Source organism: Vanellus vanellus (assembly GCF_965231255.1).
Source record: "Vanellus vanellus genome assembly, chromosome: 3".
NCBI classification, from domain to species: Eukaryota; Metazoa; Chordata; class Aves; order Charadriiformes; family Charadriidae; genus Vanellus; species Vanellus vanellus.
In genome coordinates, this window is record NC_138907.1 from 5,173,827 (window position 1) to 5,187,240 (window position 13,414).

The following is a 13,414-nucleotide window of genomic DNA, read 5'->3' on the forward strand; positions in this document are numbered from 1 at the left end:
TAATTACAGGGATGTTTATGAGGCAGGGTTGTTGACCACACAAATATAGGTTGTTCATAATACCTATAGTCTGGGTGAAACTGTAATTGCTGTGCTAAATATAATTTATTCTGTGGTTCCATTTAGCTATATATTTAATTTTATTTTTCCATTCTTCTTCTAGGGGCACTAGTAAACATTCTTCCAAGCAGGAATAGTAATGATGAGACAGTAATTGTCTGAGTAAATTATGCAAGCGGCCGCCTTTCTTTTTTCACTTCCTACATTTCTGGTGTCCTCTGGCATCAGAACAGAAGTATATGTTACTCCTAGGCTATGTAAATGAACAGTTCTGTCTACATTACAATTAAAAACATGCCAGGTCACATGGCTTCCACTTCAGCAGTTACAGCAGTGCTGTTTTGCAAATAAGGTTTTAACTGTGTTGCAAGTGTGAAGTCCTGAACTGACCAAGTCTGTAGTAACTGGGTCACCTGCCATAGAGTTTTTTGTGACGTAGGTCATGGGAATATTTGCAGAAGCAAAAGTGCTATAATTGCATAGCTGTACCAGTGTTTGTTGACACTGAAGCTTAAAGATGCATATTCAGGAAGCAGAAACAGCACCATGTGTAACTAGGATATGTAAAAGGAATATAAATTCTTGTATTAAAAAATCCAGCTACTAAGCAACGTGGGGTTTTGAAGGAATGTTGTAATTATTTCAGGTTTACTTCTTAATGGTCTTTTTGCACCCTAAGAGCTGCCCACTCTTGGAGAAGGAATTAGTAGCAGTAGCATAACCCCAAAAAGAAATTGGTGTACCACTGGATGAATCACTCTGAAACTAAAGAATAGTTTGTGGCCTGTAGAGCTGATTGCTAAGTATATGACAGAGTAAACAGTCTCTCTACTTCACGAGTATATATTGTATAACAATATGTAGATAGCATCATGTGTAGTTGCCTAAACACGTAAGAGATTAGATTGACCCTGGTTACCATGCAGCCAAGGAGCTGTGGTCTTAGACCACCCTGTTGTACTGTGGAAACAGGATGGTAAATCCCCCCAAATTGCCCCAAAGGCTTGGCAGTCAAAAAATAGTGTCAGAAAACAGGTGAAGATGGTGAAACAGGGTAGCATGAGCAATTTAAAAGACAGCATCTGTCAGGAAGCTGATCACTATCTGTGAAGAAAGCCGTAATTAAAGCTTTTCTTGCAGCAAGACCTTCTTCCTGGGATATACGGTCTCACTTGGTAGGCCGGATAAGTTGGAAAAACTTGCAGCAGCAAAAGTGTCTGAAAGTGAATCAGGCCTCAGTACCAATTTCTGAACTGTGACAGTCTCTTCAGATCACTTATAGGTGGGTGTAGACTGTAAGAATATTAATTAAATGTAGTAGTTAGTTGTACTTTACACAAGTCTCTTTGCCATCACTGTGTTTGAGTCTCCTGGAATCAGCCAGTTACAGAATTCACTTCTTACTGGGCTACGCAACATCCATGCCATTGTGAACAGATTCGGTAGCTGGCTTATTGAACCATGAGTGTCTAGTCTCTCAAAAGCTTTGAAGCGGTATTGCATCTAAATCAGTTTGCTCAGTGGTTTTTGCTTTTACAGGATAAGAGAAGGTGGTAACAAAAACCTAAACAGTTGTGTTTAATTTTTAAAAAGTAACAACCTTTTTAAAGTAGACCTATAGATTTGGCTTTTGTCTGATTTTTTTTTTTTTTTTAAGAGCAAATTATTATGTAGCTTCATAAAAATACTTTGAAAATTCAAGTGGGAACTTTGATCTCAGTTTATTTTCTGTTATTAGATCATTATTTGTGCAGGTTTTCTTTTAATAGAAACTTCTGGAATAGGCACAGTCAGCTATCTTTGGCTACTTTTCTTGGAGATGAGAGCTCAAGATACCACAGTGACTAAAGCTTTATGCACGAAGATCTTTACCCTTTTGTGCTGAAAGAAGCATGAAACCACGTAAGTATGACAAGCAGTTAGAAGCAGATGTAGTGAGATTTACTGGGAAGGCAGTACTTTGCATGCCCTTTCAGGAAATCATTATAGTGACCACGAGGGGGCATTTTATTGAGACACCGCAAACCCAACTGTATTACTCATGATCACTGGGGGAGTGGCATCAAGGCCCTTAAAAGACAAGCTGTTGCGACACCCAGGAGCAAGACCAGTAGAACAGTAATCAGGCCAAATCCAAATTATTCCAAATCCCCGTGCCACCCCCAGCGCCCTTTTCGTTCCTACTCTTTTGATATTGGAACCTGTAATGCTTATCCTCTAATTGTCTAGGCTAGTGCAATGGAGAATTTTAGCTAGCAGTTACATGTCTCAGCCTTTGTGAAACAGATAATTCAACAGGTTGATTTTCAGCATGCCTGACTTGGCTTGCACCCCAAGGTCTCACTGGAGACTAATCAGAAGCGGATCTAGGACATTGGTGGCTTCACTATATATAATTCAGTTTTTCTCCATCTGCATGTTAAGAAACTTTTCCCATTAAGCAGTTATCTCATTTTATATTCAACTTTATATACGACATTGCTCTCTAGCCAACTCTAGGCCTTATTCTAATTAATCCTTCTTGCCACTGGCTTGTTTCTCTCATTTCTTTCTTGGGTTAGGCCTTCTCCTTCCTCTAGTTTCTGCATTTACTTGCCAGAGGCAGCTCGTGGTGGCAATTCTCCCTTCATGTCTGTGTGTTTTCCATTCAAGAGGCTATGTGTCTAGATCTGTTTCTTCTGCTGCACAGGGCAACAAATCTGTTCAGTTCCTTTCTCTCTTTCAATGTGTGTATTGTGCAACAGATGTCTTGAAGGATTATTATTTTTCCTGGCTTATTGTTCCTTTTAATGAAAAATAAGTCAGAAGATTGATATGTATATTCTTTACTTGCATAGAGGAAAGTACTTTTTCTAGGCATCTGAAAATGTTCCGAGTCTCATGGTGGATGACACATTTACTATACCTAAGGTACAATATTTTAGACTGAAAATCCAGAGGATGTTGTTTGGATTTTATCTGTTTTCATTGATATTAAGGTTCATAAGTGGAATTGCTGTGCAGATAAATGAATATTTATCAAATGTATTGTTATATGAGAGACTAACCACTACATTGATTACAAAAAGGATGTCAAACTTCCCCAAATGTCCTAAAAGCAAAAACCGTCATGTCATGCAGTGACTGCCAAGTGAACAAGACTATGAAATAGCAACACCCATCACTGTTCTGTGTAAGAAAGCAAGGGGGTTCAACCTTGTAATTAAGAAAGCTCAGGCTAAAAATTGTAGCCTTATTAGAATGTTGGCCTTTTCAGTAAATCTAAATTATTTTATTGCAGCATCCTAGTAAATCGGATGTATGTGCACACACATATACATCCATACATACGCGGTGTCTGTCCAAACAGACACTGTGGAGACTTAACTGTTCAAGTGGGGTGAAGCAGCGGTGTGTTGATTGTGGGTTACTCACAACTATTGAAGGTAAGACTTTGCATGGTGAGGTGGCACTGTGACACACAGCCCCAGGCAATTTGCAAAAAAGGCTAATGCAGGTCCAGATAAGATGAGTAGCTGGCCAATTTACAAATTGTAGATATGTTTTGCATACGTAGGAGGACTTATGCATAAACTGGTCCCAGAAGGTGTTATGTGTTTATGTTCAGCCTGAAGAGTGTTGTCACTTTCTGTGATTACTGGGTGTAATCCTTTAACTGTACAAGTCAGAACTACATGAGTCATTGGGCTAGGGATTTAAAAATAAGGTGTAAGACTTCAAGTTAAAAAGAGATATATCTGGCAGGGCTGTACTGAAACAATGTGCCTTTTTATCTCTTTATTATTGGCTGCAGATACGGTCTTCTGGGACTCTTGAAGCTCAAGGTGATGTTAAGTAGCCTAAACTCCTTGCGAGCCCTGAAGAAAAAGGGAAGTCTCGAAATAAAAACCTGGATGAGCAATTGTTATCCTCTGTAGGTGGATCCAGTGCATAATGGCTGGCTGGTATGTGCTGGGGTTTTGGGGAGCAGGAGAATTAATATAAGCATATGTTGCCTATTTTTTTTTTTCAATGTGTAGTTTTCATGTTATGACTAAGGTACTGCAATAGCTTGCTGTTGCCAAAGGGACAATTCCCATCCTTCCTTCTGCCTCCCTATTTTTTTGTCACTGCGTAGTTTTTGTCACAGAGTAATTCTATTGTTTCCCTTTGTACTAGCAATAGTGAATAGTGATCTGGCTTGGAGAGCTAATTTATTTGAAAAAAAAATAAAATATTCTGGGCAGTAAAAGGTTTTTTTCTGCTGATTTAGCTCCTTGTGCTCATCCTGAGCTCGCCTCTTCCCTAAGTCCACTCGCTACAGCGCTGCTGCATCAGATAAATCTTGGTTGTGGCATAAGGAAGAAGTTTGCAGTTTGTCCATTTCAGAGGTTACCAGGTGGGCTTTGCTGTAATAGAGGGTTTTATGTAGCGCAGTGGAAAAAGAAAACACACTTTTTTTTTCTATGCCTGCCAACTGAAGTGAAAGATCTTTCTCTATTAAAATAATGCAGCAACTCCCAAACTGTAGTACGTGTTTGTAGCACTGGGATAAGGAGAAAGGAATAGGAAACACTTGAGAGGGCTGAGGGAGAAGGTGCCTGAGGACTTCTGCTCTGAAATCTAGCTCTGGGAAGGAAGGATTGTGAATGAGACATCTCGGAGAGATTTATCAATTTCTCAAGCTAAAAATACAGTGTTATGCTGCAGTCCCATGAAGCTAGCACTCTGTCAGGAAGCTGGCACCTCTGCCCAAATCTGTCTTCCAGAAACTTGTTCTGGTCTTGGTGCCACCACGTTCCTTGCTGCTGGCACAGTCACTTCTGTGACTGTACATGGAACTGGCTCAGTAAAAACTGAACCAGCAGAAAAATAATCTTTTTGTTTCCCCTAGCTTACTTTTAAGCAAGCTCCTGTATCACCAAAAGAGTGCTTGCAACAGCATAAGAACACGCATGAGCGAGTTGCCTGGAGGTACGAAGAGAAAGAGGGAAGACTGCCTTTTTTGACACTACCAAAGCCTATCATTTCATTGTGCTCGGCACTTTCATATAATAAGCGGTTCATCCCCTGAAGAAGTTGCATCATGAGTGAATAAGGCAGAAGTGTGGGAGCAAGGAAGTGTCTTCTCTGATTTCTGTTGGGGAAGTTGAGACTCAGAGAATTAAACGACTTGCCTAAGAGTAGAAAGGCTGACTTGCCAAGAGCCAAATTCCAGTCTCCTGAATCATTGCCTTGTGCCTTATCCACAAGACCAACCTTTCTCTATTAGCATTTCCTTTCTCTCCACCCTCTTTTGAGAGGAGGCACAGTAGCATTGTTCTATGGCAAACAAACTCAAAGCACGATGCAGGAAGGCTTCCAGCAGAATGCCTTGAACAACCTTTGAGTTTATCATTAATCTGGAAGCCATGACTTTTCATGGAGTGGCTTCTGCATTAGAACCTTCCTCAGGACTAATAACCACAAATGCTTTAACCATCAAAAGGCCTGACAGTGTTTAAATAAGAGGCCTTTGAGATTAGAAAAAACATACTTCAAACAACAAAAGGTTTCCTAAGGCATAGGGGATTGGAAATTAATCAAGGGAGTGTGTGAGGCTCGAGATACAGTGGGCAAGAAAATGGGGCTTTTAACTGTATTCCATAAGGAGAGAAATGAATGTGTTTTTTCTTTTTACTATTATTTTCATTCCTAGTATGATGTACTGTAGTAGGAGGGCCATATTCTGGAATTACCTTAGTGCCTGCTTGGCTGCTTAAACAAGGCAGTGACAAGCGGCTTATCTTTGATCTGAGTCAGGTAGCTGGGAACAGGAAATAAAGACTTAACAGTTTGCCTATGCTGCTTTTGTATCGCAGCAGGCTTCGGCAGACTTTATTGGGCAATGCCTGTGCTAAGCACCATTAAAGAGCCATCGTGTTAGGCTTGACAAATGTCATGTCAAACACTCAGTCCTTTGCTGTAGAAGTTTTGGTGGTGGGTTTTTATTTTTCCTCCCTCGCTACCTTTTTCTCTTGCTTGCCCCATGACATTCCCTGCCAGAGCAGGAAGCTGAATTCCTTACAGCAGCCTAGGTGTTAACTGTGCTAGTGCAGCAGCCAGTGAAAAGCAGGAGGGAGGACTTGTCTTTGGACTTGATAAGTGGAGAAAAATGGGATCTTAAAACACTTGCTTTAACTGGAAGACAGGAAGTGAAGCACTGGATCAAACTGGTCTAAGAATCCTGGTATCTTGCCTCTAGCTATAGCCAAAGTCAGCTGACAAAAATAATAGTAATGCACCTGGCTTTCATTATGCAATGCTACAGGAGGGGAATTCCGTCCTGCTTTTTGCAAAGATCTGCATATGCCCAAAGTTATGACATGTTCTTACACTTCTTGTCAGTTGCTGACTAGGTTTCTGTAATTGCCATTGCTATACTGCAATTCTCTAGTTCACATCACTCTCATGGGATAATCCCTGTGCCGTAGATTCAGATCGCAGCAGAACAAAATTGCATACAGGGTAGTCACAGGAATAGAGGGATCTATCTATATGCTTGCATGATTTTGAGTGAGGCCTCTTATATTTGTTTTGGGTTTTGCCTTTTACTTGGGAAGGCTTCTTGGTTTCTGTAGAACTTTCCCCTAGTTTAGGAACATGAACATATTATAAAACAGCCACGCTGGACTTAGACTAAAAGATCGCTTTGGCCCACTATTGTGCTTTTCCCTGGGCATCAGCTTATGGCTGGCGAGAGAAAAACTGTCAAGGAAATGTCTCCACTCACACTATCCTTTTTCTAATAACTCTGTTCAAGGACTTCCTGAGCTAGATCTAGTCTCTTATGTATTCAGATGATGGGAGCCTATGGATCTTGTACAGTGAAATACTTCATATGGTTGGTTTTCCTCTAATTTTATTATAGGTTGTTGTCATTTTAGGGAAGGGGTAGGGATAGAGTTAAAGTTTTTGGGATGCTATACGAAGTGCAACCCACTCATCTTTTTCTTTAAAATAGTATCAAGAAGCAGTTTGTACCATAGACACTGGTGCGTATGTGAGATACTGCCTCAATTTCTAACACACAGTCTTAAGGATTATCTTTGAGTAGCCTGTTCCTGCAAGCCCTAAGTGTTAAGAGTTCAAAAGAACTGGGGAAAAATAGGGAATGTTTATTGATGTTTTAGTCATAACATGGTATTTGTATTGCCTGGAATATTGCCCTTAATTTCACATCAGTTTAGACTGTATACCCTTCAATAACATTTTTCTTCTGAAGAAATGAGGAGACACTGTTTTGAGTCACAGATTTTTCCCAGGTGCTTTGGTCTATGTTTATTCAATAGTGTCGTGAGCTAGAGAAGTAAGTGGGAACCAGGGATATAAACTGTATTTAGGGAAGCACCTACATTCATTCTTCCTGAAAGGCCTCAGCTTACTATCTCAGATTTTGCAAACCAGCCTGAAGATAAGAAAGGAAAAGTGTTCAGTTGCTTCATATGCCTGTACTGACAGCTTGCTTTACATCCAAAACCCAAAACTCACATCTACACTCCAGGTCATGGGTAATAACCTCCCAGGGGTTTTCCAGTTCCAGCTAGCTCAGAGGAGTAGCACTCCTTTCACTTTCATAATCCTGTCCAGATCACTCCTGTGACCTGCAGGGATGCCCTTAAAATTGGGAACGTTCTCCAGCTGTTCAACCTTGTGAATGAAGGCTGTCCAAAACTGTTGTGCCACAGCCAGGTGATCAATTAAACTGAAGTAGTTTCTAGTATTAGATGTTCATGAGCTGAATGTGTTTGGATATGGGCACTTAGCGGAGAGAAATCTGGGTTGTGTGTTCTCCTATTTGCGGCTTTGATGCTGCTTTTACCCTAGAGCAGCACAAGCAGCGAGATGCTGAGCTTCGAGTACCCTCTGTGTTAACATGCCATCCCGTTGGCATCTTCTAACCCCATTGCTAAAAATGCAAGGGAGAAGCATCTACCCTCACCTCAACCCCCAGCTACCACCTTGAAGAATGTTTTGTTTGAGGTTTCTTTGTCAGTGCGTGCTTTTGGATTGTGTGTGTATGTGTAGGTAAAGGCTAAGTTTGATTTAGAATATTAAACCGTTTTCCTGCTTTATTTTATGTCACCAATCATAGGGAATCCAAGAAATCCCCCAGGACACAAAGATCCAGTCCTAATTTCTCATAGTTCTAGGGCACTGATGGTTTGTACCTTTCTTCTCTTTTTCTTTCCCACAAAAAAAATTAAATCATGTTCCTCTGGCAAGAAACTAACCCACAACTCTAGAATTATTTCAGCATAATATCTAAATATAATAATGTAGCACTGCTTCCCTTTAATCTTCTAGAGCTAATGTCGCAGACATTTTGATTATCCTGTGTGCCCCCTAGGATTCTTCTATTCTGATTTCGGTTATAAATTTGACAGGGGTGTATCCTACTGTGTGATGAACTTTGAATCTTAAATAAGGAAAGTTTTCCTTGCAGGATAGAGAAAGATAATTTCTGTTTACAGGAAATATGGATGATAGTTGGACAAAATTAAGGACATAAAGTCAAGTCCTCTTAAGTTGAGATTGACTACAGAGCAGGAAGAATAACAAGTATCGATCAGTCTCTTCTACTTAATTACTTGGGTTAGTGTATGGATTTGTGGATTATAGAACAGCATTTTCTGCTGTAGTTAATTTCTATACATCCCAATACCTTTGCTTAAAAAAGATAGTGAGAACAGGAAAAGCATAAAAAACAAAACAAAACCCAGTTATCTACCTTGCTTTAGTGGTCTTTGATGCTTTTCTTGTTGTTAATGTTTCCTTTTCAAGACTGCCAGCTCATTTAACTGCATTTTCACATGTGACAGTGTATTGCATTCCCAGGGTAAAGATTTAAGAAAAAAAATAATTAAATCTTGTTGCTCACTAAATGCAGTCTTGTACCATGGTTCGGTGTGGGCTTTGTGTTCCTCTCTTCAGAGGTGTTTTGAATCCCCCTAGATTTGCTTATTTGTTACCGACCCCTCCACCTGATCCCAATCTGGGGCTGTGGGGTTGTTCCCAGCACTCGTCTCCTTCGCTTGTTCTGCGGCTGTGTTGGGGCAACCCTGTCAATGAATACAGGCTGGGGGACTTGAAGGGATTGAGAGTAGCTCTGCTGACAAGGACTTGGGGGCACTGGTGGATGAAAAGCTGGACATGAGCTGGCAATGCATGCTCACAGCCCAGAAAGCCAACTGTGTCCTGGGCTGCATCCAAAGAAGTGTGGCCAGCAGGTCCAGGGAAGTGATTCTGTCCCTCTACTCTGCTCTGGTGAGACACCACCTGGAGTACTGCGTCCAGCTCTGGGGCCCCAAATGTGAGGACATGGACCTGTTGGAGCTGGTTCAGAGGAGGGCCACAAAAATGATCAGAGGGCTGGAGCACCTCTCCTATGAGGACAGGCTGAGAGAGTTGGGGTTGTTCAGCCCGGAGCAGAGAAGGCTCCAGGGGGACCTTATTGTGGCCTTTCAGTAGTTAAAGGGGGCCTACAGGCAAACAAAGAGGGTGGTGAAACATTGGAACAGGTTGCCCAGAGAGGTGGCAGATGCCCCATCCCTGGAACCATTCAAGGTCAAGTTGGACGGGGCTCCGAGCAACCTGATCGAGTTGAAGGTGTCCCTGCTCATTGCAGGGGGGGTGGACGAGATGGCCTTTAAAGGTCCCTCCCAACCCAACCCCTTCTGTGGTTCTCTGATCCAGCTGGGCCAGGGCCGAGCTGTGTTTCACGCGTGGATGTGGAGTGCTCTGAAGCTTTGGTAGATTATAAAGTTGGCCATTGTGGCTTAATCGGCTTGTTGCTGATGAGGGTGTCCTTACCTCGGCTGCCGCTCCGTCCCCAGTGCGCGCAGTGTCCGGGGCGGGCGGGGCGCGGCGGGGGCGGGAGCCGGGGCGGGGGGGGGCGGCACCGCGCACCTCCGCCCGCCGGGAAATTCCCCCTGAAAAGGGCGGCTGTGCGGGAGGGAGGGAGTCCGGTCCGGCCGTGCCTGCGACCCAGTGTCCCTCCGTCCGTCCCTCCGAGGTGTGCGGGGCCCGGGCGGGGAGCCCCGCGGCGGCAGTGGGTCGGAGCGGCTGCGCGGAGCTGTCAGCATGGCCGGTGAGCGGCGGGACGGGCCCCGGGGCGGTGCGGCGTGTGTCCGTGTGTGTGCGCGGTACTGGGGCGGGGGGTGGCCGGGGAACGGCGGTCCCCGCTTCTCCCGGGGCTCCGCGGGGCCGCGGCGAGCCGAGCCCCCGCCGCCCGTCCTCCCGCCCGCCTTCGGTCGCGTTCGTTGGGTAAACTGCGTCGGTAAAGAAGCGATTGCTGATTTAGGGGAAACGCCGAGTGTCGGCCGGTTCTCGTTTTTATGCTCTGAGGGATGGTTTGCTTCTCGGCTTCCACCGTCTCCCATTGACTTAAGCCCGTAGGCAATCAGAGGGAAGTGAGTAACAGGGCGAAAAAGGGTGACGGTGCTCTGAACCCGTCATCCCAGCATCTGCTTTTGATACTAAATCCACGTCCGTGTAGCTTGTTCAGCAGGCTTACGGTAAAAGTTAACGAGGAAACATTATGAGGTTGTTCAGGTTAGTTGGGATAAGATCTTAGAAGGCTGTTACGTTTCAGGATGGATCTTTTAGGTCTTAAAATCGTGTCGTTAAAGTGTTTAGGCGTTAGATAAGCAATGGGTCTTGTATCTGGGCTAAAGACATCAGTAGGCCGAAGACTCTGCTGCTCAGCAGGGTCCTGTTCACGTAGGAACTGGCCTATGAGAATGCAAACGAATAAGAAACAGAGAGGGCATAAATGCAAAGTAACATAGATAAGGGACCACGAATTGAGTAATTACAACAAAAAGCACAATTAAGTTTCTTTAGGCTAATTTAAACCGAGTTCATCATCCTTTTAGAAGGTGTTTCTCTAGTCTCTTAGGACTTAAAAAAACCCAGAAAAACTCCAGACTCGGTAGCATTAATTAGAGTAGCATTTCTAAGGAAAGATTCTCTCCAGCCTCAAGATTTAGGGGGGCTGTGTGTTTGGTTACTACTTAGCAAAGTACGAACTTTCACTCCTGTTAAATACTTGTGTGTGCTAACTGTCAACAGAGAGAAAACAGCTGGATTTGTAATGGATCTTTTAAATGTCACATTGTATTTTAGAGTGGCGAAACTGAAGTACGAGAGAGCACTTTTTTTTTTTTTTCTTAAAGCATTAATATATTTTCAGTGTAAATAGGAACCACAGAAGGAATTTTTTGGTAGGGGAAGTTCATAACTTCCTGGTACTAGCTAGCATTTGTAGTTGTGTTGTTTTTTTTTTTTTTTTCTTTTGGTTGCTGTTCTGTAACATAACATGATAGTAAAGAGGAAGTTCATGAGCAGTTTTGTCTTTCTGTTAGAATCTGTACAGTTTATGGAGTGCTAGGTAGATTAGTGCTTTCTAAAATTGTGTTTATGCTTTCGGTTATTTTAAATTGAGGCAGAACGTGCTCTAATAAATCTTCTACCATTGTCTCTTTTGCCTTAGCTGTTGCAGGAGGTTATAAGCATATAGATTGTCTGTTCTTGCTTTTCAGAAGTGGCTATTGCTGTGGAGGACACAGGGTCACCAGTGATCTGTACAGAGCAGTGAGGGCAAAGTTGAAGGACAGCACTTCTCCCGTCTGCGTCTTGCTGCAGGCACCTCGGATCGTAGGGTTTTGAGTGATATTTACACATCTTCCACAAAGACCCACAGCTGCTTTTCTTTCACACACAGATGTTGCTGGAGAGTCTGCTCACAGGCGCTCCTACTTGTGCAAGAAAATTGCAAATGGTGTGGTCCCTCCAGAGCCTGCTTCCTTTGAGCAAAGGAACAAGACAGAACGTACAAACCCTTGATCCCGTTGTCGCTTTGCTTGGTGGCAGTATGTCACGCTTCCTCCCTCACGGCACAGGCCGTGTTAAACTTTAAACTAGCTCAGGTTTCTCATCATGGAGAGGTCTGATGGAAGTATCGTTTAGAGTTTTTGGGGTGGTCCTTTAGTTCCTTTTTGTATTGCTCGGAGCAGATGAGAATAAAACAACCTTCAGTTCTTGAATAAATATAAGCTGACTGAACTCTTGGAGCTGTTACTGCTTTTACCTATATTCCTTGCTTATGTAATCGGGACACGATCTCCTGTATTCTCTTTTAAATTACTTGGTGTGGTAGTCAGGGCACGGGGGGAATAAACAATTTTATAACAAAAAGAACAAGAGGCAGGTTGTAATATGTAGCATAATATTTCTATTGCTAGCATGCGTAAAGGCAATTATAATTAATTACAGAGGCAAATTAAACTCTTAAGCACTTAGATGAAGGATTAGCTAGATTTTTGCTTTTCTTCCATGTCAGATGCTTTTCTGGGTAGCTGTGGGCAGGTAGTTAATATGCCGTGCATTTGTCTTCCAGAATTAGCGAAAGAGAGTTTGTTTTTTGACATAGGCCACATTTGTTTAACCAACATAGCAAGACCTGAAGAGGATAGGTCTTCAGCAGCTGTGTGGGAACTAACAGGCCTTTGTGTGTGAGTGTAGATTGGGAAACAGTTAAGCCATGCCACTTCACAAGCACAGTGCTGACTTACAGAAATAGGGAACACTGAAAAGCCCTCCACTTCGCTGCAGAGTGCTGATAATACCTTTAGTTTGCACAAACACTTTTAAGTGTTTCCTCTCTATACCAAACATGATGACACCGATAATCATGGCAGAGATGATAACGTGATTCTTAAATAGAGTGAGAGAGAACCAAGATAAAATGAAGCTTAATGCTTAATCTCTAGAGGCTACTGCGTCACTGAGCTTTACTTTCCCACAAACACACCTGCTGGTAAGCAGTGAGTCTGCCTTCAATGACACTTGTTTCAACCACAGCCTCGTAAAGATCACTGAGGCCAGAGTTTTAAAATAAAGTGCTCTTATTAGGTGAGAAAAAAGTCCTCTTAAGCAAATATTAATAGAGCATGAAGAGAAATTATTGGCTAAAGCAGAGAGAGTTAAAGATCTGGAGTGATTATGTCCTATAGCAGTTTTGAACAGCAAGGCTCTAGCTGGTTTTGACAAATATGTAATGTATGTGGGTGTACTGGTTAGCAGCTATGTAAGCATGTGCATCTCTAAGTAAGGTGATTAGCAGGCACTTTACTACAATTTTGTCATTATAACATCTAAAATAGATTTTTTAATTTAGTATATGGATATGTGTCTGTATTTGTGGCATACTGTGTTAGGTAGGAGTGGAAAGGTGAGATTCTTTTTCTCAATTATATGATGGAAATGGGAAGCTGACTGATATGCAGCAGTTGTTCCTCACTGCTGGCAGAAGTCCTCTGTTGTCTGGTCCAGA

At 42.6% G+C, this 13,414-nt stretch overlaps 1 protein-coding gene across 1 annotated transcript in view; it reads left to right on the forward strand.

Moving 5' to 3' along the window:
* Positions 1-10,161: 10,161 nt before the first annotated feature.
* The window catches only part of REL (REL proto-oncogene, NF-kB subunit), a gene marked incomplete at its 5' end in the record, with an annotated part of 31,018 nt that continues 27,765 nt past the window's right edge, over positions 10,162-13,414 (forward strand). Inside the window, one exon of the mRNA XM_082480224.1 lies at positions 10,162-10,357. Within this exon, the coding sequence (XP_082336350.1) occupies positions 10,162-10,357 (196 nt within the window). The remainder of the gene's footprint in view (positions 10,358-13,414) is intronic.